The sequence below is a fragment of the Penicillium canescens genome (assembly GCF_028828765.1).
Source record: "Penicillium canescens strain IBT 15451 chromosome Unknown utg000006l_segment0_segment0, whole genome shotgun sequence".
Lineage (NCBI taxonomy): Eukaryota > Fungi > Ascomycota > Eurotiomycetes > Eurotiales > Aspergillaceae > Penicillium > Penicillium canescens.
Genome location: NW_026703968.1, coordinates 102,592 through 129,646, shown reverse-complemented (window position 1 = coordinate 129,646; position 27,055 = coordinate 102,592). Strand labels below are relative to the sequence as shown.

At 48.8% G+C, this 27,055-nt stretch overlaps 13 protein-coding genes across 13 annotated transcripts; 8 read left to right on the top strand and 5 right to left on the bottom strand.

Moving 5' to 3' along the window:
- Window positions 1-231: 231 nt before the first annotated feature.
- N7446_008960 (uncharacterized protein) lies at window positions 232-1,948 on the top strand (the record flags this gene model as incomplete). Its single annotated transcript, XM_058517705.1, has 4 exons — window positions 232-401; window positions 455-860; window positions 912-1,543; window positions 1,591-1,948. The coding sequence occupies 4 exons, from the start codon at window positions 232-234 to the stop codon at window positions 1,946-1,948; spliced, it is 1,566 nt and encodes a 521-aa protein (XP_058368493.1).
- Window positions 1,949-2,156: 208 nt separating this feature from the next.
- On the bottom strand, window positions 2,157-3,794 carry N7446_008959 (amidohydrolase; the record flags this gene model as incomplete). The annotated part of the gene is made up of 1 exon (XM_058517704.1): window positions 2,157-3,794. One exon carries the CDS (start codon window positions 3,792-3,794, stop codon window positions 2,157-2,159), a length of 1,638 nt encoding a protein of 545 aa, XP_058368492.1.
- A 1,178-nt stretch (window positions 3,795-4,972) lies between these two features.
- Window positions 4,973-6,772, top strand: N7446_008958 (uncharacterized protein; the record flags this gene model as incomplete). Its single annotated transcript, XM_058517703.1, has 4 exons — window positions 4,973-5,081; window positions 5,124-5,194; window positions 5,226-5,816; window positions 5,915-6,772. The coding sequence occupies 4 exons, from the start codon at window positions 4,973-4,975 to the stop codon at window positions 6,770-6,772; spliced, it is 1,629 nt and encodes a 542-aa protein (XP_058368491.1).
- A 238-nt stretch (window positions 6,773-7,010) lies between these two features.
- N7446_008957 (NADH:flavin oxidoreductase/NADH oxidase) lies at window positions 7,011-8,342 on the top strand (the record flags this gene model as incomplete). The annotated part of the gene is made up of 1 exon (XM_058517702.1): window positions 7,011-8,342. The coding sequence occupies one exon, from the start codon at window positions 7,011-7,013 to the stop codon at window positions 8,340-8,342; it is 1,332 nt and encodes a 443-aa protein (XP_058368490.1).
- Window positions 8,343-8,676: 334 nt separating this feature from the next.
- On the top strand, window positions 8,677-9,701 carry N7446_008956 (HNH endonuclease family protein; the record flags this gene model as incomplete). Its single annotated transcript, XM_058517701.1, has 4 exons — window positions 8,677-9,092; window positions 9,144-9,315; window positions 9,370-9,508; window positions 9,563-9,701. Coding segments are annotated over 4 exons (840 nt in total), but the record flags the coding sequence as incomplete, so codon positions are not given.
- Window positions 9,702-10,302: 601 nt separating this feature from the next.
- On the top strand, window positions 10,303-11,999 carry N7446_008955 (putative general amidase; the record flags this gene model as incomplete). Its single annotated transcript, XM_058517700.1, has 2 exons — window positions 10,303-11,836; window positions 11,887-11,999. The coding sequence occupies 2 exons, from the start codon at window positions 10,303-10,305 to the stop codon at window positions 11,997-11,999; spliced, it is 1,647 nt and encodes a 548-aa protein (XP_058368488.1).
- Window positions 12,000-12,101: 102 nt separating this feature from the next.
- N7446_008954 (fungal Zn binuclear cluster domain-containing protein) lies at window positions 12,102-13,213 on the bottom strand (the record flags this gene model as incomplete). Its single annotated transcript, XM_058517699.1, has 3 exons — window positions 12,102-12,932; window positions 13,007-13,110; window positions 13,156-13,213. 3 exons carry the CDS (start codon window positions 13,211-13,213, stop codon window positions 12,102-12,104), a joined length of 993 nt encoding a protein of 330 aa, XP_058368487.1.
- Window positions 13,214-13,753: 540 nt separating this feature from the next.
- On the bottom strand, window positions 13,754-14,483 carry N7446_008953 (HD domain-containing protein; the record flags this gene model as incomplete). Its single annotated transcript, XM_058517698.1, has 3 exons — window positions 13,754-14,018; window positions 14,084-14,297; window positions 14,348-14,483. The coding sequence occupies 3 exons, from the start codon at window positions 14,481-14,483 to the stop codon at window positions 13,754-13,756; spliced, it is 615 nt and encodes a 204-aa protein (XP_058368486.1).
- A 365-nt stretch (window positions 14,484-14,848) lies between these two features.
- On the bottom strand, window positions 14,849-15,658 carry N7446_008952 (Phytanoyl-CoA dioxygenase; the record flags this gene model as incomplete). Its single annotated transcript, XM_058517697.1, has 3 exons — window positions 14,849-15,105; window positions 15,156-15,278; window positions 15,427-15,658. The coding sequence occupies 3 exons, from the start codon at window positions 15,656-15,658 to the stop codon at window positions 14,849-14,851; spliced, it is 612 nt and encodes a 203-aa protein (XP_058368485.1).
- A 626-nt stretch (window positions 15,659-16,284) lies between these two features.
- On the top strand, window positions 16,285-18,146 carry N7446_008951 (uncharacterized protein; the record flags this gene model as incomplete). The annotated part of the gene is made up of 8 exons (XM_058517696.1): window positions 16,285-16,465; window positions 16,515-16,545; window positions 16,600-16,794; window positions 16,865-17,030; window positions 17,080-17,181; window positions 17,235-17,364; window positions 17,419-17,531; window positions 17,589-18,146. 8 exons carry the CDS (start codon window positions 16,285-16,287, stop codon window positions 18,144-18,146), a joined length of 1,476 nt encoding a protein of 491 aa, XP_058368484.1.
- Window positions 18,147-21,582: 3,436 nt separating this feature from the next.
- Window positions 21,583-23,220, top strand: N7446_008950 (MFS transporter; the record flags this gene model as incomplete). Its single annotated transcript, XM_058517695.1, has 2 exons — window positions 21,583-21,827; window positions 21,885-23,220. The coding sequence occupies 2 exons, from the start codon at window positions 21,583-21,585 to the stop codon at window positions 23,218-23,220; spliced, it is 1,581 nt and encodes a 526-aa protein (XP_058368483.1).
- Window positions 23,221-23,345: 125 nt separating this feature from the next.
- On the bottom strand, window positions 23,346-24,669 carry N7446_008949 (uncharacterized protein; the record flags this gene model as incomplete). Its single annotated transcript, XM_058517694.1, has 6 exons — window positions 23,346-23,948; window positions 24,003-24,150; window positions 24,202-24,218; window positions 24,273-24,326; window positions 24,378-24,437; window positions 24,508-24,669. The coding sequence occupies 6 exons, from the start codon at window positions 24,667-24,669 to the stop codon at window positions 23,346-23,348; spliced, it is 1,044 nt and encodes a 347-aa protein (XP_058368482.1).
- A 638-nt stretch (window positions 24,670-25,307) lies between these two features.
- On the top strand, window positions 25,308-26,968 carry N7446_008948 (cytosine permease; the record flags this gene model as incomplete). Its single annotated transcript, XM_058517693.1, has 3 exons — window positions 25,308-25,535; window positions 25,591-25,807; window positions 25,863-26,968. 3 exons carry the CDS (start codon window positions 25,308-25,310, stop codon window positions 26,966-26,968), a joined length of 1,551 nt encoding a protein of 516 aa, XP_058368481.1.
- Window positions 26,969-27,055: the final 87 nt, after the last annotated feature.

Below are 27,055 nucleotides of genomic sequence, written 5' to 3'. Positions count from 1 at the left end.
AGCAACTTGCAGCCATCACCCCGCAATTGATCATCCTATTAGGCTAATATTAGTGGGTGAAGCTGTATATAGATTGTTGTATGGCTAAACCGCTTCGTCTGTTGTGGAAAATAAAGCAAATGATGATTGGGCCGGCTATATAGAAGAAACTGCAGCCAGCTCATGAGGCACTATATATTCATACCAGGCTTGCAGCTCCTCAAAGTCTATCAGAGATCGCACTCATTTAACATGGCTCAAGGATATGAGGCCGTAAAACCCCCCAAAGGCCATTTCTACTTGGCAGGGAGACTATTCCCACGGGTGAAATGGTGGAAACAACGTAACATGCGAGTGTTGTATTTCTATATTTTGATTCTGATTGCCACCAATACAGCCAATGGATTTGACAACTCAATGATGTAAGTCTATAAGCGTGATAAGACATAGTGACACTTCTAATTTGGGGGAATAGGAATGGCCTACAAACCCTCTCATACTGGCAGGACTATTTCGACCATCCCAAAGGACCAACCTTGGGTTTATTCAATTGCGTAATGAGCGTTGGTGCCTTGGCTGGCCTTCTGATACTGCCATATATGCTTGATCATTTTGGCCGAAAGATTTGCTTGGTTATCGGTTCGTTCTTCATGTTGCTGGGCGTGGCGTTGCAGTCAGGCTCTATGAATTTTTCCATGTTCGTCGGCGCTCGATTCATACTTGGATTTGGAGATATCATCGTTATCTGTACCGCGCCGTTACTTATTACCGAGATTGCTCCTGCACAAGATAGGGCGATTCTCGTCACTATTGCTGGCGCTACTTACCATTCCGGGGCCTTCATCGCGGCCTGGACAACATACGGAACATTGAAAATCAAAGTGAGTTAGCTTTGAAACAGAATGAAAATGTCATGGTTAATGCATGAATAGAGTGAATGGTCATGGAGAGCCCCCAGTCTAATCCAAGGTTTGTTTACTTTGATGATGCTGGCAGTGGTATGGTGGATTCCTGAGAGTCCGCGATACTATGTCTCCAAGGATCAACCAGAAAAAGGCTTAGAGATCTTGGCATACTACCATGCTGATGGAGACTCGACCGACGAAATTGTTCAGTTGGAGTTCACTGAAATCACCACTGCGATTGCAATGGAAAAGAATGCGGATCATTCCAGTACATACGTGGATTTTCTCCGAACTCCTGGTAATCGAAAGCGACTATTGATCATTATTACTATGGGCTTATTTGCCCAGTGGTCGGGGAATGGATTAGTCTCCTATTACTTGAATCTCATTATGGATAGTATTGGAATCAAGGATGCCAACCGGCAGCTGCTGATCAACGGCGCGTTGACCTCTTTCAATCTTGCTACCAACTTATTCTTTAGTTTCTTTGTCGACAAATGGGGACGACGGCCGATTATGCTAGTCAGCTCAGCTGGTATGCTGGTTGCCTTTGTGGTATGGACGGCCCTGTCGGCACGATATGATGCCCATACCAGCTCGGGGCTGGGGTCGGGCGTTTTAGGGATGATTTTCATCTACTATCTGTTCTACAACCTGAAGTGAGTTCAACAAGTTAAAACTCGAGTGATATTTCTAACCAATCTAGATCTGGCTTGATCGCGAGTTATACGACAGAGATTCTTCCGTATTCTATGCGGGCCAAGGGGTACACCATCATGGAGTTTGCCATGTACGTTGCACTCTTTTTCAATCAATATGTCAACCCAATTGCACTCGACAACATCCACTGGCGGTATTATATTTTCTACTGCTGTTTCCTCGCTGCGGAAATTGTGGTCATCTGGTACTTCTACGTGGAGACACGCTATATGCCCCTGGAAGAAGTGACTAAGGTGTTTGATGGAGACGATGTTGCTACAGCTACGAACCTGGAGATGGAAAAGATTGGAGAGTATGGAAAGGGAGTGAGTACCACAATCCACATTGAGGAAACAAGAGTTTGAGTTCGGATGTTTTTCAAGTATAGCGCTTATGTAGCAGACAAAAAAAATAAAAAAATAAAAAAATAAAAAGGATAAAAACAGGGACATAACGACAGTACATGCTTCTCATCTCTCACATTCTGGAAGCGTAGGTGTAAAGTGTAGGACCAGAATATCTTCGGATCTCAAAATCCCCCTTCAAGATATCCAAATAGACGGGCCCACCAGATCATTTGTTGTCCCCTGCATCAAAGACCTTCTGCCCTTTGTACCACGTTTGACACACACGAGCTCCAAGAAGACTCCCCGGAGACCCTTCCATATCAAGGACTACAAAATTGGCTTGGAATCCTGGCCTTAATAAACCTGTCCAGGAATCAGCGAAGGATGCAAAGGCAGCCTCCGTAGTTGCTGCCGATGCCTCCGTAGTTGCTGCCGATACCGCCGTAGCGAGAGACACAGCATACTCGATATTGACAGTATCCTCCCTGTCAGGGTCAAGGGCTGACCGTCGAGTGGTTGCGTTGTAAAGATTGGGCAATGCAAGATGCTTTGCGGTTGGAGCATCAGTTCCGAAGACCAAGGCGGCACCACCATCCACAAAGTCGCGGTAGGCGAAAGCCCGCTTGCAGCGTTGTGAACCGAGCATCTCTGGCCATGCGCCAAATGTAGCAGGGTCTAGATGGACAGGCTGAACCGAGGCGATAATTCCAAGTTCACCAAGCCGGTTTGCGTCTTCCGGGGTAGTAAGCTCCAAATGCTCAATGCGATGACGATGAATTGGAAGATTGCTGATTTGAGATAAACAATCAATTGCTTGTTGGACTGTTCGATCACCAATGGCATGGATTGCACATTGCAGGCCAGCGTCAGTAGCACGGTGAATCGCTGACGCAAGGGTCTCAGCAGGCCATATTGGATCAACAACCTCGGAAAGCCCGCCATAGGGCTGGTGTAGACCTGCAGTGCAGCCGTCCACCGTTCCGTCGCAAATGAGCTTTATTCCGTTGATACAAAAGGCGGGAGACGTCGAGCGATTGAATATACGATGAAGAGAGATTGCACGGTCAATGTGGCTGCAGACTTCGGTATGATCTTCTGAGTAGGGTACCAGCCAGTGCGCTGCCACATGTAATGGAAGCTCCCCATGTCGATCCCGGTAGATATTCAATGCCTCCCAGCCATTCTCATCCATCGCCATGTCGACTAAGCCAGTATATCCAGCTGATATATGTGCAGCAAAGGCCGCGTCAATAGCAGCTAGCTTCTTCTCCAAAGTGGCCACGCGGTTTAAAAAGGGCCAGACAATATTGAACTGGGCACCTTCATCAAGCAATCCGGAAGCGTGGCCATTTCCATGGCGATGGATCTTCCCCCCTGGTGGGTTGCTCATAGATTGCACTTGGAGCTCTTTCAGAGCTGCAGTATTGCACCAGGTCGAGTGAAGGTCTAATGCTTCGATGTAGACGGGTCGTGCATCTAAGTCGTCGAGTTCAGTGGCGAAGGCCTTGCCTTCTGTGATCGACTGAACCCAACCTCGGCAGAGGATGCGGGGATCAGATTTGTGCGCATCGGCATAAACAGCGATGGTTTGTCGAATATCACGGAGTGATTTGCAAGGCAAAAGATCCAGTTTCTGCAGAGACATTCCAAAGTTCATAATGTGTACATGCCCATCGATAAAACCCGGGAGAACAACTCGATTGCCCAAATCGAGTATTGGCCCTGTTTTTCGGGCCTGGAGAACCTCTTCGTCTTCACCGGAACCAACATGCACAATATGGCCATGCTTGACGACCATAGTGGGGCTGAACCCCTCAGAGCCAGGACGAAGGATGCGCCCATTTGTGAACACTGTGGATTCCATAGTAAGTGAATAACGGAGTTTAAATCAGAAAGGCTCAGCTTGACGTCGAAGGGAGAAATTGAGATGATGTGCAAAGATGAACATGATACGGCACAAAGTGACGCGATTGGCTGGGCGATCTTAATAGTTCTTCGTGCCACCGACGTCTAAGACACTTACACTCGTGTCTCTGGAAGTTTCAAGGATATATGTCTTTGAATCAGATCTACACTGGGTATACCTGAGCGTCGTCCGTCTATTATACCAAATTTTCGGAGATTCAAACATATTGAACAGCCCCTGTGCAGCCTATCTTCCTTTGGTCTCTCTATTATACTGTTTTCTCTAAACTTTGAAAGAAAGCGAGAATAGAATGTCTCGAGACTCTTGCTCCGAGACCTGGCTAGTTGACTCTGATGAAACAAATTATTCAATGAACTTCTCCTACCAAAGGATCTGATTGGCGTTCTTCAAAGCGCTTCTCTCATTCCGTACGATATGGAGCTAAATATAAAGATCTTGGGTCCTACACCTTATTTACGTGTCTTATTGAATATATTGAAATATTGAAATTGCTCCACGTGTGTATAACTTAGATCCACTCAGATTGAATGTCCATCCGAGGTATGTGAAACATTCAGACAGTTTGGCAGTAGAAAAATTGATGCTAAATACACTATAGATGTGCGGGCTAGACGTCCTAGATCACACTAGTCAATACGGCTGTGGACACTTTTGGATTTTGGATCTCAACAGATGCTATGCAGCCCGATGTCGGGGACAATTCTCTGGTTGTATTCATCCTTTGAGGAAAAGCATTACCCCTTATTCCAAGGAGTGGCAGAAATGGGTCAATTATTTTCGACCAGGCTATGCAAAGATCGCGACTGTTTGTATAGGTTGTCGTAGTGGAAATCATCATTGGGACGGTCCATACTGAGAATTGCCACGCTCAAGGTCGGGATATATATGTCAGCTCATTCAGATCACGATTCAATGCTATAATTTTGAGGCAGAAAACTGCGAAGCACGATATCTCTCAAAAATCATAGTATAAGATCAACTGTTGTTTTGTTATATGGCAGTCCCGGCAGTACCTTCCTAAAAGGGAAACATAGATACACGTGATGCCTACTTGGCTGTTCTTCGACGCTTAGATGTTCTCTTGGCTTTAGACACAGACTCAAAAAACAATCGAAATGCCGGCATCAAAAGGATCGGTTACGGCGGTATCAGATGCATTACTGCCGTATCGCCGCCCTCGCCGCCGACCGGCTCATCTGCGCACTAAGAGTGGCTGTCTAACTTGTGAGTCGATAATTGCCTGGACTACCTTAAACATAGCCACAGGGTTTCAAGCTTGTACACCAATGCGATCAAATATTATCGCTGGAGACACCGTGCTGATTTTTGTCAAGGTCGTAAGCGAAAGAAAAATGCGACGAAACACAGCGGACCTGCCTCAACTGCGCCAGGCAAAGGCTGGAATGCATCTGGCAGTCCGACCGGCGACATTGTGTTTCTGGCAATTCATGTGGTCGCGAGTCTGGAGAAGCGACACCGCGGGTCTCGAACATAGCTGATATTGACACTGGGCTGGATGTGGTTGAATCGCGCTCCGACACCAAAACCCAGCTGTCTGTCTCTGACTTGATCTCTTCTACACAATGGCAAGCATTATCGTCTTTGTCCCAAACTGGCTCCATTGATCTCGGTGCTGAGCAGAGATACTTCGCTACCTTTGGATATTCCTCTGCTATCATGCCTGGCAGTTCTCTTCTGTTCGACTTCCTCAGGGCACGATTTCTCCCGCAACTTATTCGGCCCGCTGCTACTTGTCGCGTCATTGATTTATTTAGCAGGGAGTCGTTGGCTATGGCCATGAAGACACCGGCTTGCATGCACGCACTCCTTGCGTGTTGCGGGGCGGAGATTCCTACAAAAACGCCTCGGTTTCGAAATTTGGCAAAATTCCATTATACCCAGGCTGTCAAAGAGCTTCGGAAAGACTTGGAGAGGGATAACATTAAGAACCAATGGCTGGTAACCATACATACAGTGCTTATGCTTTGCATATATGAGGTGAATCTAGACTTTCCGGTCCCCTAAGAGGGTAACCAGCCGCTCACCTAGCAATACAGAGATCTAGACCACGAGGCTCAGCAGGAGTCGAAGTCCATCTGACTGGTGCAGCTCAGTTAATCCAGCTTGCGTCTAGTTATTGCAGAATAAACCATGATAGCTCGGAGATCGAACAAGCCATGCACCGTCTCGTCTATGAAGCCTTTATCTTCCATGTTGCCACCAGCCTTCCCTTCCAGTATCATACCACGTACCCAGGCGAGGTTGATCTAGCCTTGGCACTAGCGGAGGATAATCTTGGGCGGCATTTCAACTCTCCCTTTCCGTGTTATCCAGACTCCCCAGTGCTTGGGGCTCCACCTCAACTCTTTCGGTGCATATATACTATTTATCGCCTCTATCAAGATAGTTCTCGCAAAGAGATTGATCATGATATTTTTCAAAAACTCGAAAACGATCTACCGCAGTGGGATCAACCAACAGCAGCGCCAAATGCCTGTGAGCACGACGGCATGGAGGACAACCTCGATGAGTGTGACCTGGGACCCTGGCATCAAATGGTACGGAAAAGCAAAACCGCTGTGATCGGACCCCAACTGTACCATTTGGGCTGTCGGATCCTGCTCCAGCGTATGGCCTGCAGTAACAACAGGAGAGCTCACTCAACCATCGGCCAGCTAATTCAAGAAGGAATGGACGCTGTACAGCAGCTGCAGCCAGATATCGACTACTTTGCCGAATACTATTGTTGGCCATTTTATGTGCTAGGAATTAGCCTGCAGCAGCCTATAGATCGGGGGTGCCTCATGGCTCAAATCCTGGCCTTTTCCGAAGCAACCAACAACGGCACGATGAGACGGCTATCTGAGATACTGCGCATTTATTGGAAGAGCTCTCGATTATCCCTGCCTGATTGAATTGTCCTGTCCACCATTGGCTACTAGAAGGCACAAATGCCCTACACAATAGGATTCGTGCCATCGACTCGATTTTCATCCCGACATCCGGCTGTTCGGCATTCTCTCCGGCATTGTTGATAGTGGGGAAATGTGCCAATTTGTCAGCACATCGATTATTATCTGGGCCTTATTTATAGAAGTCACTTTCCCCCTGCCCTCAAGTATTGTCAGTATCGGAAAAGACGGTATTCACACTATGGGTTCTCATGCATTTCGTTCTCCGGCGATTGTGAAGGCTCAGGGCCTTCCGTACTTCACTCCCGCCAACAATGCGGGAGGGGCCTTTAACCCTGAAGACCCCAACATACCGACATTGTTCCGCCCATTGCGTATTCGAGATGTGACACTCAAGAACCGTGTGATTGTGGCACCTATGTGTACATACTCTGCAGAGTCAGATCCATCTTCGCCCGCTGTGGGCGCTCTGACAGATTTCCATGTTGCTCACCTTGGGCATTTTGCTGTCAAGGGTGTCGGCTTGATCATTATCGAAGCCACAGCTGTACAAGCTAATGGCCGTATATCGCCCAATGATTCTGGCCTCTGGCAGGAAGGGACCGACTCTGAGCAATTCAAGGGACTTCGCCGTATAGTGGATTTCGCTCACAGCCAAGGTGCCAAAATTGGCATCCAGCTGGCTCATGCTGGCCGCAAAGCAAGCACAGTCTCCCCTTGGCTGGCATCTCAAGCTAAGCAGCGTGGAATCAAAGCCGATGAAAGCGTCGGAGGCTGGCCGTCCAATGTGGTTGGCCCCTCCGGTGGTGAGGAGCACATATGGGCGCCCGGTGATCAATTCTGGGCCCCCCGTGAGATGTCTACTGCCGAGATCGAGGAGCTGGTTCAAGCCTTTGCTCGGAGCGCGGAACTCGCTGTTAAAGCCGGTGTAGACGTTATTGAAATTCATGGTGCGCATGGTTACCTGATTCACCAATTCCTGAGCCCCGTTACCAACCGACGAACCGACAAGTATGGAGGCAGCTTTGAGAATCGCATCCGAATCGTTGCGGAGGTGACCACTGCAATTCGTGCTGTAATCCCTACTGGGATGCCGTTGCTCCTCCGTATCAGTGGCACCGATTGGTTGGAGAAAGAACCTATCGCGACACAGACTGGAAGTTGGGACATGCCCTCATCAATCAAGCTAGCTAAGATGCTGCCCGATCTGGGAGTTGACCTCTTGGACGTGAGCTCCGGCGGAAACCACAAAGACCAACGGATTGAACCTCATACGAATTACCAGATTGATTTGGCTGGCCAAATACGTCGCGAGATTCGTGCTGCTAATCAAAAGACCTTGGTTGGAGCCGTCGGTTTCATTACCGAAGCAGAGTCGGCCCGTAACATTGTGCAGGGGGCGGAAGAAGAAGCACAGGCAAACGAACAAATATTGACCGGTCAAGATCCCAAAGCTGATGCTGTATTAATGGCTCGTCAGTTCTTGCGAGAGCCCGAATGGGTGTTGACTGCAGCGAAGACGTTGGGCGTGAAAGTATTGCTCCCATGGCAATTTGCTCGGGGCTTGCTGTGAACTAGATGTACATATTATTTACATAGAACGCTCTGTGCATCAAGTTGTTGTATTTCAGTGCCGAGGTTCCGTTGACAATCTTCAGCTGGACGATCATTTCCCTGTAAAGCCCCTGTTATTTAGAAAGCCTGCTTTATCTGACCACCTAGGACTCGGCTCCGACGCAGGTGGTATGCAGCAGGAGATTTGAGGGCGCCTAGTGTATCTCTCCCAGTGTGTCTTTTCGCAGATACATTCCGTGTAGTGTCCAGTGATAGGCCAATGGTCTCCCAACGTGCAACGCCAAGCACCGGGCCAAGACTCGGACTGCGCTGATGTTTCAACGCGGTTCAGATTATCTGCTGTGCTCTCGACTGAGGGGTTTGGGAAAAAGGCTACGGGAGAGGGCGTGTATAAAGTTGAGCCAGGGGATCCCCATGCGATCTTGCGGATATCATTGCACATTCTTAGGTTGTTCATCCCCTTGCGCATTCCAATTCAGCCTTGTATTGTGAAAGGCATTCCAGTTCAAAATCATCCATCAAGTCTTCTAGACTTCGCAATGATTATCTCCCCGGTTTGGGTTGTGGCTTTTGCCCTTCAGCCGCTGCTGAGCACAGCAGTACCAGTCCCTGAGCCTGCGCCGTCACCGCCAGGAATCCCTTCTTCATCTACGGCCAAGAGCGAGCTAGCGGGGTTGACCGTTGCCGCTCAAGGATCACAAGACGGCTATGATCGCGACAAATTCCCGCACTGGATCACTACAAATGGGTAAGTACATACATTCCGTGTGGCTCTGATATCTGCATCTCACGCCTCCAGTAGCTGTACCACACGCGAGAGTGTACTTAAGCGTGATGGAGTGAACGTGGTGACAAGCTCCAGCTGTGCTGCCACTAGTGGCTCGTGGTATTCGCCGTATGACGGCGCAACTTGGACAGCAGCGAGCGATGTCGATATCGACCATCTCGTGCCACTGTCAAATGCGTGGAAGGTAATTCAGCTCCCACTTACAACTTCTGAAGTGAACACTAAGACCTACTCATAGTCTGGAGCATCTAGTTGGACCACGGCAGATCGTACAGCCTTCGCAAACGACCTGGTGAATCCCCAGCTTCTGGCAGTCACCGATAGCGTGAACTCCCAGAAGAGTGATGATGGACCGGAAGTCTGGAAGCCTTCACTCAGTACGTCTGAAGTCCTGCATAATATTTCTATCTGAGCCACTGACTTTAAAATAGCATCTTATCACTGCACGTATGCTAAGATGTGGGTGAAGGTGAAATCAGTTTATAAGCTCACTATCACTTCTGCCGAAAAGGTTGCGCTGACTGACATGCTCAACACCTGCTGAATATTTCTCAAAACTGGTCTTCCTGGAATAGAAAAGTTCCGGGAATATTTGTTGTTAGGTTGCATGGAAGTGCCAGTGAGCTGGTAGTAGGGTTGATTAGGGTCATCGGCATAGCGTATAGAATATATGCCGTTTATCGTGAGATTTTGCATACTAGAACCGGCTATTAGAGTCAGTGATTATTGAGATAGGTCGGATATAAACCTATGTGTCGAGAAGTTCGTCGCGATCCAATGAAAGGGGATAACAAGAGTCCACAAGGGCACAATGAGGCTTTTGTAACCTCGGATCTCCACTGGCACAGCGCGCAAAAGTCGGTGATTGGTGGGCGACCCACGGTGGAACTATACGAAGTCAAGCCTATCAAAACCATATAAGAACGCGATTATGCGATTTTATTCTTTTCTCGGATTCGAATGACATAGATCTTGTTGCGGGGTGTAATATCCCCGCCTGATAGAGGTCTATATAAACCCCCAAGTGTGAAGGGGAAAAGGCCAGGGCTCTCACAACATCCACGCTTTGTTTGATCCGTCCTCCACTTCAAGTCAAGCTCGTTCTTCTTTACTTTTTACTACTTCACCACTTCACTACATCGCTTTTCCACCCACACTTTCAAACTTCCAAATGAAGATCCCTGACTGGCAACAGAAAGCCGAGGCCAAGCGGTCCGAGGCTGCAGCCAAAATTCCCCAGGAATGGCAGATTCCCAAGTCTATCCTTGAAAAAAGCCACTCGCCCTTTGATATCCTCCGAAACTCAGGAATACTGAGTGAGCGTGAAATCACTATCACCGAGGATCATGATGCCACTGACCTCGTCCGGAAACTGGCTTCGAGGGAGTACAGTTCTCTTGAGGTGACAACCGCCTTTGCCAAGCGGGCTGCTATCGCACAGCAGTTGACCTCCTGCCTGACAGAGACATTCTTTGATGTTGCCCTGCAACGTGCACAGGAGTTGGATGAGTACCTGGAAAGGACTGGAAAGACCGTCGGGCCTTTTCATGGCCTGCCCATCAGCATCAAGGAGTCATTCAGCGTGACTGGGGTACCAACGACCTTGGGCTTCGTCTCCTTCTTAGACCGCCCCGTATCTACGAAGAATTCGGCTCTAGTTGAGGTTCTACTCGCGGCTGGCGCTGTCTTGTATGTCAAGACCAATATCCCGCAGACCATGATGACGGCCGACTCACACAATAATGTGTTTGGTCGAGTCCTCAATCCATACGGCAAAGACATCACCGCAGGTGGTAGCAGCGGCGGTGAAGGCTGCCTTGTCGCTTTGCGCGGATCCCCCCTTGGAGTTGGTACCGACATCGCAGGCTCCATTCGGATCCCTGCACTATGCTGTGGTCTTGTGGGATTCAAGCCCACTGTTGGGCGTGTGCCATATGGTGGTCAGACATCGGCAGCTCGGCCGGGAATGGTTGGTGTTGCCCCGACCGCAGGCCCCATTTGCCATTCTGCTCGTGATGCAGAGCTCTTTTTGCGTGTTGTGTTCAACTCCAATGCTGCAGACCTCGACGACGGGGCTCTGGGAATCTCTTGGACTGAGCCAAAGCCCAGCTCAATTCTCACCATCGGAATCATGCCTGAGGATCCAGAACGTCCAATACATCCTCCCATGAAGCGTGTGTTGGCGGATGCAGTGCACAGCCTGACTGCAGCCGGACACCGAGTGGTAGACTTGACCAAGAAGATGACGTTTGTATCCAAAGCGTGTGAAGTGTCGTGGGAATACTTCTCAATGGATCCTGATCGGACTCCTCTTGGTCATATTGCGCGAGGCGGCGAACCCCCAATCCCCTCCCTCCATTTCACGTATAATCTGGATGGGACAGGTCCTGAGCCGGATCTCCGCAAGCTTTTTGAGCTGAACGTCGCCAGGAATGAGATCACGGCGCAAATGCGAGAGCTGTTTGTGGAAAATCAATTGGATGTCATTCTAGGTCCTGGGTATCAGAGCTGCGCAGTCGCACACGACGCATACGGGTTGCCAATGTACACAGTACTGGCAAATCTTGTCGACGTAGGTTGTCACATCCATGTCTATCGATCTTTCACTGACAATTCCAAGTATCCGGCGTGTGTGCTTCCGATCGGCAGTGCAAACGAAGCTGCCGACAAAGCATTTATCCGGGAAGTTGATTATGTGCCACCTTGTATGGAAACACCCCTTCGTTGCAAGTGTCTCACAGCTGACAGTTTATAGACCAGCCTCAAATGATAGAAGGTGCCCCCTGTCATGTTCAAGTCATTGGCAGACGATTGAAGGACGAGATTCTGGCACATGCGGTTTCTGCGATTGAGCGGGCTTTCCAGTAAGGAGATGTATGGTTACGGCCGTTTGGTCTTTCATAGTGATAGTTCTATGAACATTACTTTTCCAACAACACGGACGGAAAGGCTTTGGACTTAATATGTAGCCTAATCATCTTCCTTGTCCCCATCGAGTAGTGCCTGCAGCCCCAAAAGCCTGCGCTTCGCTGGGTATTTCTCGTTCGTTTTGTTGACGACGGACCATATCTTTCTCAGTCGCCTGTGCACCCAGCTTGCATGGCCGCCCGGCTTTTGGATGGAGACTAAAGAAATGCAAGTCTGAATCGTTTTTTGTTCCTCGAAAGTAGTGCAAGCGGAGCCCAAAATAGCCAGTGGCCATAATAGATAGCTCGCGAAATGGTGATCTAGATTAAGGAAGGGGACATGCTCCAACCCGGCTTCTAGATTAAACTCTGCTTGTCGACTTTTCTCATCATACGTTATATTTGGATTTGATTTCAGTAGTAAAATCTGAACCGAGAAACCGTATATCGCTGCCAGTAGTTCGTCTTCCGTGTCAAGAACCCGGGGCCAATGGCACAGTTCCTGCTGAATCTTTGTCCAGGTTGAAATTTCCGGATCATCTAATACACGAGAGATACGTGCAAGCTTTGTGATATCGGCGATCAGTAAGAAGAATTTGTAGGGCGCGTAAAGAATTGGTTGCGTAGAAATGCCAAATTCCCATGCTGCGGAATCACCCTGCCCGAAATTCAAGAAACGTTGCGGTAAATCCAGCTGCTGCCGGATGCTAGATAGCGCATCAAGCGATGGGTCAAACAACATCATTAGAGATGCATGATATACGAATGATTCAATGCAGATCCGGTCAAACACCGCTGTCTGGGGACAGGCCATCCTAGGGCGGCGCTGAGCTAAAATTATGCCCGACGCCGTAATATGAGGTGCGGTGTTTGGTGATGAGTCAAGTCGCGACGTCTATTCTCTGGTTAGTAACAACCCAAGCCCGTCATGGCAAACATGCAGAAATGAACGAAGCATGCCTCAAATACCGAAAGCGAAATCACAGTCGCTAAGAGCGCATCATCAGATCCTATATCTTCAGCATTTTCGAGCATTCTTCGTAGACCAGTGATCGTGTGGACATAACTTTGCACTGCGCAAGAGATTGACCAGCGGGGAGCCGGAGCTAACTGCATACCGGCGATAGAGATCATGGCGCCCATCAAGGGAGGAAACTCCAGTGCTAAGCGGAGCATGTATGATTGGTCTGAGTAATGTGAAAGTGAACTTTGACGAACGAGGCGCGAGAGAACTGTCGAAGCGAAGTATCGGTAAAGATAAGAGTGCTCCTCATGTTGAAAGGGAGATGGCATCGCAATAGGCGGCGTTAATGTCAGCGACAGCTCTGAATCGAGAGAGACATCCACAGAATTCAGAGATTTGGGAGATTGGCGATGTCGCATGCCTCTTCTTCTATCGGAAGGCTCCCCTGACGGCCACTTGCACCCGAGGTCATTCCGAGTGCAGCCCAAACACCGCGGTCGCGTCTCGTCACATTTCTTGCGGCGGTTTCGACCTGTTCGTCTCAGCTATGAGTCTGCAATTATTAGATTCTAGTCTCACATTGAAAGCATCCGGTTTGGGTTCTGAGTCTAGCGGTAGACGGCATTGCAGGGAGAAGAAGAAGAAGAGGGAGAGGGAGAGGGGATGTGCGGCAGATTCCCGTCTCATCTCCAATTCTCCTATCATGTATTTGCTGAATATCTTACTTTCTCTTTAATATCTTCAGAATAACCCTATTTACTCTTCATGTTCTCTTGTTTTTCCAAATGCGCAACTATCATCTCCAAATAGGCCGTTGCACGCGGCGTCGTGGCCTCAATCCCCTCTAGTTTCGCCGCATCATCCCACAGTCGAAGAGAAACCATCTCGTCTCGCAACGAATCTTCCTCAAATTTTCTCAGATCGCCGCTTTCGAAAGGACCACCCTGAAACGCCAGCGATCTCTGAGACGCCGAGGACAAAGAGTCATAGTACGCCCGGTCAACCGCAGTGAGGTATCTGTGCAAAATGAGCCTGGGTTTGACAGTAGGCATATAGAGAAAGGCATATAGAGAAACACCTACCGCTTGGCTGCAACATGGCTATTCACTAATCGGCACACGGCCTCGCTGAATCCAAGCGACCGGAGGTAAGCAGCCCCAATAGCTTCGTGGCCGACCCGGCCGACATTCTCCGTGCTCCCGCGGAGGTTCATGCGCACCTCCTTGGTTGTTTCCAAGGGGATAATTTGACCAATGTCGTGCAATAAAGCGGCAATTACCAGCTCATCTCGGGCCCCTGAAAAGAGAGTTAGCCCAATCTCTCGGTGCCTCGGGAACATCACTCACTAGCTTTTTGTGCCTGATGTGCTGCCTGCAGACAATGTTCAAGTTGGCTAATGGATTCCCCGATGTAGTCACCTTGGCCATACTTCTCCAGTGCCCCAACAAGCGCGTCTGCCTTCTGTTGGAATTGTTGTGCCATGGCAAGAGAGGTATGTGACCAAAGAAGAAACTGGAATCAGTACAGAAAGGAGGAAAGAATTCAGGTGGGGATTGGGAAGGATTTTATATGCGATAGAACTCCTCCATCAATCCATTAACCCATGCACTAAGTCCTCCGAAGTCTTAATATCCCTTTCTATGGCGATTGCAACCTGCGGACCTCCTGCCGATGGCCCACACCAACTCCGGTTTGATCGGCAAGAAGGCAAGATTATACGTCTCTTCATTTCACCATAAGTTTTGCTTTTTGCTTTTCTTTTCCGTTTACATAAAACTTATTCAGACCACGCAGTATGCTTTGAATCGCCTGCTGTCTATTTCACAATGAGAAGCTAAAGTACACCTCTAGGCAGGAATAGCCTTAGAGTCCACCGTCAACATGGGAGAACCGAAAGCATAGCGAGCCCGGCCTTCTTCGTAAGATTCTCCCTCTTTTTGCATGTGAGTTGCCGGCCAAAGCTTCTGACGGTCTAAACAGTACTGATCATGCAGACTTCCCTCGGCGGCGCAGTTGTATGTTGCGTAAATCGCTCGGCGGTCCTTGGGGCTAGTATTGGCACCGCTTCTATGCGCCAGGTATGAGCCAAAGATCAAAATATCGCCTGTCTTTATCAGCATAAGTACGGCCAAGGTTGGGTGAAATGTTTCCTACCAGATTCAAGCTCGGCTGGTGTCCAGATGCTCATTTTCACCCAGGTGGGTTCGATGCACCAGTCACTACCGAGAGGGATGTCCATACGATAACATCCATCAACAACCTCCAGACCTCCATTGGCTGAATTCATTCCGTCGACGGCAGTCAGGATTGTCAAACGATTGATGTTCTTGACGTGGTGTAAGCAATGGCATCTATATGATGGTCAAATCCGTCTGCAAATAATATCAGATATCGAAGTTAAATGTGGAATTATGAAAGCGCTTACCACTTCCGGCCAGCTTGTGATTGATTTTCTCTTTGAAGAGGATCATTTCTTCCCCGGCGAGCTGTTGCAGGACACTCATAGCACGCTGACCCCGTAGGAAACCGTCGAATCCTGCATGGGAGTTTGCAAAGTTCTCCGTACGAGAGAGCACCCGCTTACCATCAGAATTGACCTCTTCATAAGGCATCCACGGTGTATCGGGGGTGCAAGATCGTAAACCTCCTATGCCCATTGATGCAGCAACTCCGATTCCCCAGGAGTAAGTAACTGTCGAATCAACAAGTATCACGCTCCTAGAAACCCGAGAGTTGCTCCGCAGAGAGAGAATCGTGAGGATTTTCCATAATAGGGAAGTAAATTCCGTTAATTACAACGGAGGCGAGAATCAAATGAGGCTCTTGGACTACGTTTTATACAGGACTGAGTGCACGTTCACGCAGGGAACGCGAGGTCTCGCACTTCACACCGAGATAAAGACTAAACAGGCAAGTCTCAATCTGACGGATCGGAGGCCGACAGATTTAGTAGGCCACATGGGAAAAAGATAAGCTCCTATAGGCTTGGCGCTCAGGTCCAAGCGTGGGAGTGGCGCGCCAAGCTGTGGTGGGGGCGGAGCCCTACCGTTGTGGATTTCTGCGTGAAGTACAGGAATGCTACTGTATGCACTTGAGCTTGGATTTATGGAGCCTGACATTTCGTGCTTCATCCCGGCGTAACATCTGAAGCCTCCCGTGCATCAATATCAGATTGCTATTGGACTTTGGCAATATGTACCACAACTCATGGCATATTTCTATATAGATAAGTGCCCCTGGTCTTCGTCTTTCTCTATTCCTCTCCGTCCTTCCTTCTGGCAATATGAGCGACTCTATGGCTACATTTACCAATCACCCTGTGAAGAATTACTCAAAGGCGCAAGAGTCTCACTCGGAAGACCACGACGTCGAGCAAAGCGAAACCAAGCGGAAGAGCTCAGGTGTACTGAACGTGGTTGTGTCGGGGCTAGCATTATTCAGTGATGGATACAATGCGCAAATCAGTAGGTTTTGCCCCTGCTTCTGTATTATTTTCTTTTAACCCTGTTCTAGTTGGCTACATGGAACCGTTGTTCTCGGTGCTGTGAGGAGGCTTGATGTTTTCTATCTGGACCAATTCACTGATAAATGTTTCCAGCTACCTGAATGGCATGTCTTCAACCATCAAGTCCCGCCTTTCTAACTCCTACCTAATCGGGGAGATTTTCGGGATGCTCTTTTTTGGTGTCTTGATCGACCGTATCGGCCGTCGGACTGGTATCATTGCTGCTACAGGTTTCCTCATTCTAGGAGTGGTCTTGGCTACCGCATCTCACGGAAGCACACAGCTGGGGTAAGAGGACCCCTCTCGTTTATGACTGGAAAGACACCAGAAGGGCCGAGATTGCTGACACCATCTGAAGTATGTTTTGGATGATGATTGTAGCACGAGGTATTGCTGGGTTTGGAGCTGGTGGAGAGTATCCAGTATGTGCAACCAGTGCCACCGAGGCTGCTGATGAAACTGCTAAACTCCGGAAACGGCGCGGCTTTCTCGTGGCTGCAACGACGGATTTTGCGGTTGACCTGGTTTGTATTGCCAACCCCTAGCCAGTAGCATTGCTAAAGTCTGAAACAGGGATTCGTCGCGGCAGGTCTGGTCGCCCTGATTGTGCTGGCTTGTTATAAACAGCAGGATTCAGAAAGCGTCTGGCGAATCACCTTCGGGTTGGGCATTGTAGTACGTTTTTCGAACTCTTGAAATGGAGTCTGATCATCCTAACTTCAAAACAGTTGCCGATTTCCATCTGTTTCTTCCGTTTTCGGATGGTCAACTCCACGCAATATCGGAAACACGCCATCAAATCACAGTATCCATATATGCTGGTATTGCGTCGTTACTGGAAGCCTATGCTTGGAACATGTAAGTATTAGCAAACTTCAGATTGTTATGGGCTCTTACCCGGGAAAAAAACAGCTTTGGCCTGGTTCTGCTACGACTTCGTGACTTATCCCTTTGGTTTGTTCTCGTCAACAATCATTGAGCAACTTAATCCTAACAACACCACGGTGCAAAATATTGGATACGGAGTAAGTGTGGACCGCGTGCAAAGCTGATTTCTGTTCAAGCTAATTAACGATAATCAGACAGTCATCAATTGCTTCTATCTACCCGGTTGCTTGCTGGGTGGGCTACTCATGGATCGCATCGGCCGCAAGCAGACTATGACATTGGGATTCATGCTCTGGGCAGTATGGGGCTTTATTATTGGAGGTGCGCTGCATCAGATTCAGAGTATATTTCCCTTATTCGTGGTGATGTACGGCATCTTCCAGGCCCTCGGAGAGATGGGTCCCGGTGTCTCAACATTTCTTTGCGCTTCTGAATCCTTCCCAACACCCCTGCGTGGCCATTTCCTTGGCTTTGCCGCAGCAGTTGGAAAGGCAGGAGCCTCCATTGGAACTGAGGTCTTCATCCCAATCCAGAACTCGTTTGGTTCCACTGAAAAGGGCCAACAGGCGGTGTTTTTGATTGGAGCGGCCTTCACAGTGATTGGCGGCCTTATTGCCTGGTTGTTGATTCCGGATATGTCTCGCGAGCTGGAAACAGAGGATGCTCGCTTCAAGGAGTATCTGGAACGAAACGGCTATGATGTTAGCCTGTACGGCGAGGCATTGGTTGTCAGTTCACGAGACTCGACTTGAGTACGAGTCAAAATTATATGGAGTTCGCAAGTTCAAACAAATTTTGAAACAGTTCGTAATAGTTCTCACAAATCTTGGTGTTCCGCCCCATTTTTGGCATTTAATGTGCTCCTCAGGCTTTGCGAGCGACTTGTAATCGTCTAGTGCCTCGAAGTTTGCTCATTTAATCGTACCTAGTGACGTTCCCCATTTGGCGCCCCACTTTGACCACAAAGTGCAACTGTTGATCGATACAAGTCAAATCAATGCATTGTAGAGATGCGGAGAAGAGAAATCGAGCATCATGCAACGCAGTACTCTGGTTACCTTGCCAAAGAAGCTAACCATCACTCACAGTTGAAATATTGAGAGCAGATTATCAGAGCGCCCAAGGTTGATGCGGTTTTAATATCTGAAGAAATCATACCCCGTTTCAAAAATATCCTTTTCTCCGATCGCGGTCCAAACATTCTCTCTCGCCATCACATAGCAAAAAGTCAGCGTAATGAAAGGGCATCTTTCACATTTATTCTTACACTTACTACTCCCTTGATTCTTAGGGATCTCACGCCCGATCCGTTTACGATGCTGCTCTCGCTGATACTTAGGGAGATGGTGTCACTGTCAGACTTGTGAAGGCTACAGAAAAGGCTACCTTCCTAGAGAAGCTTATAACGTTAATGAACCTTACCATCCCTAAGCTAGCCTGGAATTACTCTCGCTTGAATACTTATGGCCACTGACTGTATGATCCAAGTGGTGCAAATGCATCTCATGTTTGCTGAGAATAACGTTGGGCCGCATTCTGATAATGCTCTCTAGGATCAAGCGAAGTAAAACAGCAAACATTGGAGACGCCAAGTCTAGATTGGGGACTCTACCCACCAGAGTGATCGCCCCCCAACAATTTCAGTGTGGTTTGGGAAAGAGAAGTTCAAGTACCTGTCGATCATACAGTCGACAGGTGGTTGGGGGTCGCCGTATATCCCAACAAACCGTGACGCTGTATGTAGACAGCGGCTTGCATATTGTTGTCAATGCGGCAGGTACTAGAAATTTCTTCAACGTTTTTGCTTTGTCCTATGTGGAGATAAATGGAACGATGAGCCCACCAGGAGCTGCGTCTTTCACCTTCAAGCCTAGACAAATCCACTACGTCAGATTAGAGTATCAGGCATGGAAAAACGCCCAAAAGGTTGAGTCTCAATTCACTGAACGCCGAGTTTCTGCTTTTCTGGAATATTGTGGATGAAGGGGATGCGATAGGCAGAGAGCTTTGCTGTCATATTTTGCTATATAATTCGGTGGCTAATTATAAAAGGCTGTTGAAGCTATCAAAGCATCAGGAATTGTCATCATCGCAGTTGGTGTTAATTGGGACAGTGACGGTGAATCAGGCGATCGAGCAACCCCTGGTCCATCTCCAAACCAGAGTATCTCTTCCCCTAATGCCACTTGATACCCTTAAACTATTTTCTCTACCATTTGCAGGTGCTCTTGCTGATGCAATCATTGCTCTTGAAAAACCAGCCATTCTGGTGCTGGGAGGTCGGCCATTTGCTATTTCTGAATATTACGGAAAGGCATCGGCAGTGCTAAATACCGTCCGTTAATCGTCGGCTTTCTGATTGATATTACTAAGCTGACTCTACCTTGTTTTTTTAGTATATCCTAACATGAATTGGGTGGCGGGGATCGGCCCTTCCAATGATTTTGAATGCTATTGTGATATTACTATGCTTTCGCCTGGGCTGAGAATGACCAAGGATGAAAATGGTCGATATCCAAAACACTAGGAAGGTTCCCTGGACAGCTAGTACAATTGTATGAGCCTTCATGATCTTCAAGATACGGAGCCGGTACTTGGGTTGCTGAATTCTGAACAAAATTCAATTGAGTAGCAATTGACGCTAATCACTCGTCATGGCGTGCGTGAATGGCGGAAACGAATGAATCATCGAGGCCATTTCCTAGTACTACCGCTCAAATCGACGACGCGAGGGCTCCCAAGACGACCTCGACCCCGACTCAGCGGTAGGTTAGGATGGGGTCGGGGTTGGCTTGCGAGCATTGGCGTCGTCGATAAAGCCTAGAGTAGGGGATTAGGCCTGACAGTGGGCTTGTGCTTGTCACCGAGAAACGGGGACACGCTTCAGCTGCTGGCGGATAATCTGGATATCGTTGACTTGTCTCATGGGTTTTCGATTTCCAACGATCTCGAGCCTCGTAGGGTCGTTGTGGGTGGCGTGACTGTTATCGGTCGTCCATATTATGGCTCTAGACACCAACATGACATCATCTAGCACCGAGCGGCACACGTTCCTGTCGATCGGCGTTGGACTTGGGGTATAGGATCATCGGGTCGCGCCGATTGCGTTATTATCTCGGTGTCTTGTAGGGTTAATTGAAGCCATATTGAAGTATTGAAGTGACATCGCATGGGATTGCAAATGGACTTGCATCTAAATGAAGTCACTCTCCAGACCGGGCAGGAAAGATGTGATGTCGAAGTCCAAGTCGAAGGGGGATGACGTCGGTCCCGGAGGAATGATATTCCGGACCATGAATGGAGGCTTAGTTCGAATGTTCTCTGGCATTAGCAGACATTTAGGTCTTGAAATGCAGATATAACCATTCACACATGATTTCCTAGGATTATAGAAGACGCGATATTGAACAAATGTCATATGTGCCGCAGCACGTCACACATCGGTGCATGTATATATTTATTTGGAAGGACAGAATCCATCGAGCTGAGATTGTAAATGAGCACTAGATGATTCACAAACGTCAGCTTGGTCCCTCGTGGACAATCGATTTTGCCCTGGCTATTCTACTAAGAACTTATCAATTTTTGTATATGTACAGTACAGGTGCAGAATTGGAAACTAAAATTGCGCACCTGGGGCCTCTGCCTGATATGCGGAGAACATCCACTCTTGGGGCGTTTTAGCTGGAGGTTTCTCTGTTTTACCGGCCATATAGGCGATAAAATAGCGATGACGCGTAACCTAAGTGTAGGATACGGCTCAGGTTCTAATTGTCCCATCCCAAAGGCTGAAGATTTATACTCGTATTTGCGACTCGGCATCATGACTGCATATTTTCGTTCTCTCCGGACAGAGCTCTCCGGACAGAGGTGGAGATTAAGATACACATAATGATTGCCACACAGAAACAAGGCAATAATTACTAATGTCCACACCGAGAGGGCAAAAGATAGTCCAAGTGGAGTCACGTGGAGTCAAGTATAGCCAAGCATTTGCCAATGATGCTTCTTTTCGGCGCGCCGAACCGAACGGTGTGGCAACCTTTTCCTGTCTCGGTAACTGGGCTTAGCATGGAGAAGGGTGGAGAGCTTCGGTCTTTCGGCTCGCAGCCCCATCTTTCCCCCCTTTAAATGCTGCATCCCTTGCGCATCTCAGTCCCGTTTTCTCCCCTCCCAGAATCTAGCACTATGACTTCGGAGGAAGACACGCGACCTGAGCCCCATGATGTGGAGAAGGTCACAGACTCCCGCCCCGAAAACTCAACATTAGTCTTGTCTGAAGATCAAGCTCTGGCCAAAGCACGCAGTAACCCCAATGATGCTCTACCGATTATCATCGCCTACGGTTCGAACGACCTCGACAACCCTCGCAACTGGCCGAAATGGCGCAAGTGGTATATCACCATCGTGGTCAGCATGCTCAACGTTTTCACGTACGTCGTCATGCAATCCTTGTTCATTCCGATGTCCATCTAACATCCCTGATCTAGAACATGGTGTGCGGGAGGTATCTCTTCGGGCGCCACTGGTATACAAGAGGAATTTGGTGTTTCAGCTGAAGTCACTACTTTATGCCTGTCTCTCTATGTCCTAGGCTATGCCATCGGACCTGTGCTTCTCGCTCCACTCTCGGAATACTTTGGACGTCAACCAGTGTATGTGGTGTCTTGGTTCTGTTTATTCATCTTCCAACTTCCTCTCGCTTTGGCCCCGAACATTGGCACCGTTTTGGTGTGTCGGTTTATCGCTGGATGTGCCGGAGGTGCGCCTTTGACAAACACTGGAGGCACTATCAGTGACTTGTGGGAGCGGAACGAGAGCGGAGGCCCAATGGCCGTCTACGGGCTGAGCAGTACCTTTGGACCCCCTATGGCACTGGTTATCACTGGGTACATCGGGCTTAACCTGGGCTGGCGATGGATCTTTTGGGTGTTGATGGCCATGACTGGTGGCGTCTGGGTTGTTTTATTGACCACAATTCCTGAAACACGCCACACCACCGTGCTTGAGAACAAGGCCAAGCGTGCGCGCAAGCAAATGAAGAAGGAGAACCTCCGCTCCGCAGAGTCGACTACAGACCTTCATGAGAGCAGCAGGAAGGGTCTGCACGAACTATTTGCGATCACACTTACGCGCCCGTTCCGTTTCCTTTTCTCGGAGCCGATCACGTTATTCTCTGCGATTTACAACGGCTTCTTATACGGCCTGGTCTATCTGTTCAATGAAGCGATTCCCCTTGTTTTCGGCGAGCCGAAAGGACATCCGTTCAACACCGGTCAGCAGGGCCTGGCCTTCTTGGGAATGGCCATTGGCCCTCTGATTGCGTTCTGTTTCTATCCGCTTCAGGAGCGATACTACTTGCGCCGTGTCGCGGAGAACGGAGGCAAAGGTGTTCCCGAGGCACGCATGTGGATGGCACGCTTGGGTGCAATCTTGATTCCTATTAGCTTGTTCTGGTTCGGCTGGACAAGCTATCGGTCAGTCCATTGGATCGTTCCAATCATTGCATCCTCATTTTTCGGAGCTGGTATCTATATCGTGATCCTCAGCATTTTGAACTACGTAGTCGACAGCTACCAGACATATTCAGCCTCGGCTCTTGCGGGCGTGATCTTGGTGCGCAACGTTGTTGGTGCTGGATTCCCCTTGTTTGCGACCCAGATGTATGAGAAGTTGGACTACGAATGGGCTTCTAGCCTGTTGGGATTTATTTCCATTCTTCTGGTGCCAATCCCATTCATCTTCTTCTATAAGGGCAAAGCCATCCGCCTGCGTAGCCCGTGGGCCAGGGAGCACTTTGACCAGAACGAGGATAGCCCGCATTAGCCACTATCCAGGGCGGAACTGCCAGCATAGATACACTTGCTCTTTATAGAAGGAACTTTGATTAAAAACATCATGAGGATAATGTGGAACAGCATAACAACGCAAAAATTCACTGTTCTCCTTTACTATACGTACGTTGCCGCCAAACGGGACTGCAAATGCTGTCCTGCTGTTATACAAGGCTGACCGGCCTTCCAACCATGGGCACCTCCGCCATGGCCAACCACTCTCCCAGCCTCCTTGTCACTTCTGTTTTCTTTCTGATGAAGAGAGACGATTTCGCTTGGTACGGGAATGAGCTCTGTTTCACTCACTGGTTGACAAAAGAAGGCGATACTGTAGCGATCGTGCGCTTGGGAGGTATGATCTGATTGGTCTTGTTTGGGAAACACGACTCGATGGACTGTTGATTTGAGCAAGCCATCTGTCCAATAGCTCAACATGTCGCCAATGTTCACGAGGATTGGTGGAAATGGAAAGTCTGTTCGGCCATCAGGGTATACTGGAACTGGTGCCCATTCATTGTTTGAAGTGAGAATCTCAAGCCCTGGCTGCCCGGGACGTTGAAATAACAAGGTGATACTTCCATAATCAGAATGAGCCCCCGCTCGGATGTCTTTCCCTGGCCGATATGATGAGACGGCAGCTGGGTAATAGAGCCATCGAAGAGAGTTCCCCGTGGTGCCCCTTGATTGATCATGGCGGGAGGTAAAAAACTCCTCGTCGATCTACATCGGATTAATCAGTCTGTCCGAGCAGGGGAAGGACTGAGTAAGATATACCTCTAACCCAAGGGCAAGTAGTCTCAAGATGTGACTGCAGATGGTATTGCAGAGATCAGTGAATCGAGCGATCTCCGACTCTCTTGAGATTAAACACGGGGGAGTGGCTGTTGGAGGTTTCCGTCCTGGAATTCCCCAATATTCATCGCTCGACGGGGCTATCAGATAATTTCTCGTCGCATGCTGGAAGAGAACTCACTCTTTGAAATCTCCTCTCTAAGAAATGTTAGTCATAGTGCCTGGAAGCTATAGGGAATGAGGCAGGTTCACATCGTGATGTTCAGGGTCCAATGTCTCTACATGCATTCCAACCCAACCTCGATTCTAAACAAGGGTCAGTTATGTGAATCCTAGCGACTGAAAGGCAGATCTGACGTCATTTCCTCTGCGATAAGGCGCTTTCTCGGCGGGAGAGAGTTGAAAGAATTCCTGTGACTGGCAAAGGTGAGATACACAGTCACACCAGTGGATACCTCGGTAGTAGACGCAAGGGGTATTCGCGTACAAGGTCAAAGATTTGGTCAACATCCGACGTGGTGAGCAGCGTGCTGTTGCTATCGATATACAGAAATCCATGTTTCACAGCCGCATCGAGCAGTTTCTTCCCGGCGACCACATCATGCGAGTTGGAGATGTCCACCAGAGGTAGTTCAATGGGGCTCGCCATGGCGCGTAGGTGTTGTTGAGAAGATTCAAGAATCCCTGGGGAATCTGACCTTATTAAATCATTCTTTCAAGCAATCGCCCAATCACATTTGCTCCATGCATCCTGTAAATCTCATACGTTAGCGGTCGACGCCGCTAGCCGAATTCACCGTCAATCTTGCGCAGAAAACAGTTTTCAGCTCAAATCCTCACTTTTCAGATACACTGGCTTTGAGTCTCGGCATCCTCCGTGCCAATATCCAACCCCGCTCGCATTCCCGGGTCTCCGTCTTGTCCGTGACGCCGGACTGTGGAGATCCGGCTGTACCAGTCCGAACTAGCATAGTATCAAACCTTGAATTGACCTAACGACGACCGGAACACTAGAGTGGAAGGTTCTTCCAGGCCTACCTCGGCATAATTTGGCTGCTATACGAGCACACCGCTCGATTCAATGTTTTACCAGATTAAAAGACCCGATCGAACAACCCAGCCTCCGATTATTGTTGTGGGTAACATTTATCTAGAACCCACGCCGAGATGGACAAAGCGTCTGGGGTAGTGGATCGGAGACCCCCGTGTGGATCAATCCACTTTCCTGGGGAAATCACTATTAAAAAGCTCGTCTCCTGAAATCTGGCGCCTCCATGTGTGAATATCATGAGTCGAATACTGAATGCCGACGTCGAGAAACGTGCTGGGGCCGCGGCACCAGTACTATTTGAAGATGAGACGGGCGCTGTCCCTGCCACTAGCTTTGAATATGGCGACTCTCTCTATGCCAAGCTTCAACGACTCGGTGGCAAGATTAACGTTGAACAACGAGGTATCGAACGCGTCCCGGAGGATGAAAGAACCGACAATTCTTATTGGAATATTGGTTCCATGGTACTTTGATCCTAAGCACCGTGCGAGATCTCTCTAATCCGTTGAATATTCCTAGTGGCTTGCTGCCAACATGGTTGTGCCTTCATTTACCATTGGGGTTCTGGGAAAACCACTGTTTGCCATGGGCTTTGTGGATTCAGTATTGGTGATAATATTCTTCAACATGATCGCAGTCATGACTGTCTGCTTTTTTTCCGCATTTGGTCCTGCTTTTGGGCTGCGACAGATGGTTTTATCGCGATTCTGGTTCGGCTGGTGGGGCGTGAAGCTGAGTGAGTCTCAAATCGTGTTCATCTTACTAAACTAACAAGTCGATTACCTTGATAGTCGCCATATTCAATGTTCTAGCATGCATCGGCTGGGCAGCTGCGAACATCATCGTCGGAGCGCAACTGATCAATGCTGTGAATCCCAGCGTCCCTGGGTACGCCGGAATATTGATAATCGCATTCTGCACCCAGCTTGTTGTCTTCTTCGGATATCGGGTGGTGCATGCGTATGAATACTGGAGCTGGATTCCGACATTTATTGTTTTCCTGGTTGTTCTTGGTGTATTTGCTCATTCCGGAGATTTTATCAACATACCAATGGGCGTCGGTCGTGCAGAATTGGGATCAGTTCTCTCTTATGGATCCACTGTCTTCGGCTTCGGCACCGGGTATACAAGTTTCGCAGCAGACTACACGGTCTATCAGCCAAGCAATCGTCCTCGGCGTAAGGTCTTTCTCGCCACCTGGCTGGGTATTCTCCCGACCTTGCTTTTCACGGAACTGCTCGGCGCTGCAATAGTCACAAGTACCGCTCTTAATGCCGGAGATAATGCATACCAACAGGGATATGATGAGGCTGGGGTCGGGGGCCTGCTCGGCGCTGTTCTATTCCCACGGGTTGGAGGATTTGGAAAATTCTGTGTTGTGGTTCTTGCGCTTTCTATTGTCGCTAACAATTGTCCGAATATCTATTCGGTCTCATTGACTTTGATGGTCATGGGACGATGGACTCGCCATGTTCCCCGGTTTGTCTGGACTGTCTTTGCCACTGGGGTCTATATTGCCATTGCAATCCCCGGCTATAGCAACTTTGAAGCCGTATTAGAAAACTTCATGCACTTCATCGGCTATTGGCTGGCGATTTACGAGGGGATTGCGTTGACTGAGCATTTCGTATTCAGGCGAGGATTTTCCGGTTATCAACCCGAGGACTACGACAATCGTGACAAACTGCCACCTGGAATCGCTGCCTTGCTTGCATTCTGCTGCGGAATCGTCGGAATGGTGACTGGAATGAGTCAGTCCTGGTGGGTTGGCCCGATCGCCAAGCAAGCGGGCTTAGCCCCTACTGGAGGCGACGTTGGCTTCGAGCTAGGGTTTGCGTTCGCTGCTGTGTCCTACCTGATTCTGAGAATGATTGAGCTCAGGATCTTCAAGCGTTAAGTTATGTCGCCAGCACTTATTATTTAGGCCTATGCGCCGTGGGGCAGCAGAAACACAGGGTGGCCGGAGGAATTGGATGCCCGCGTC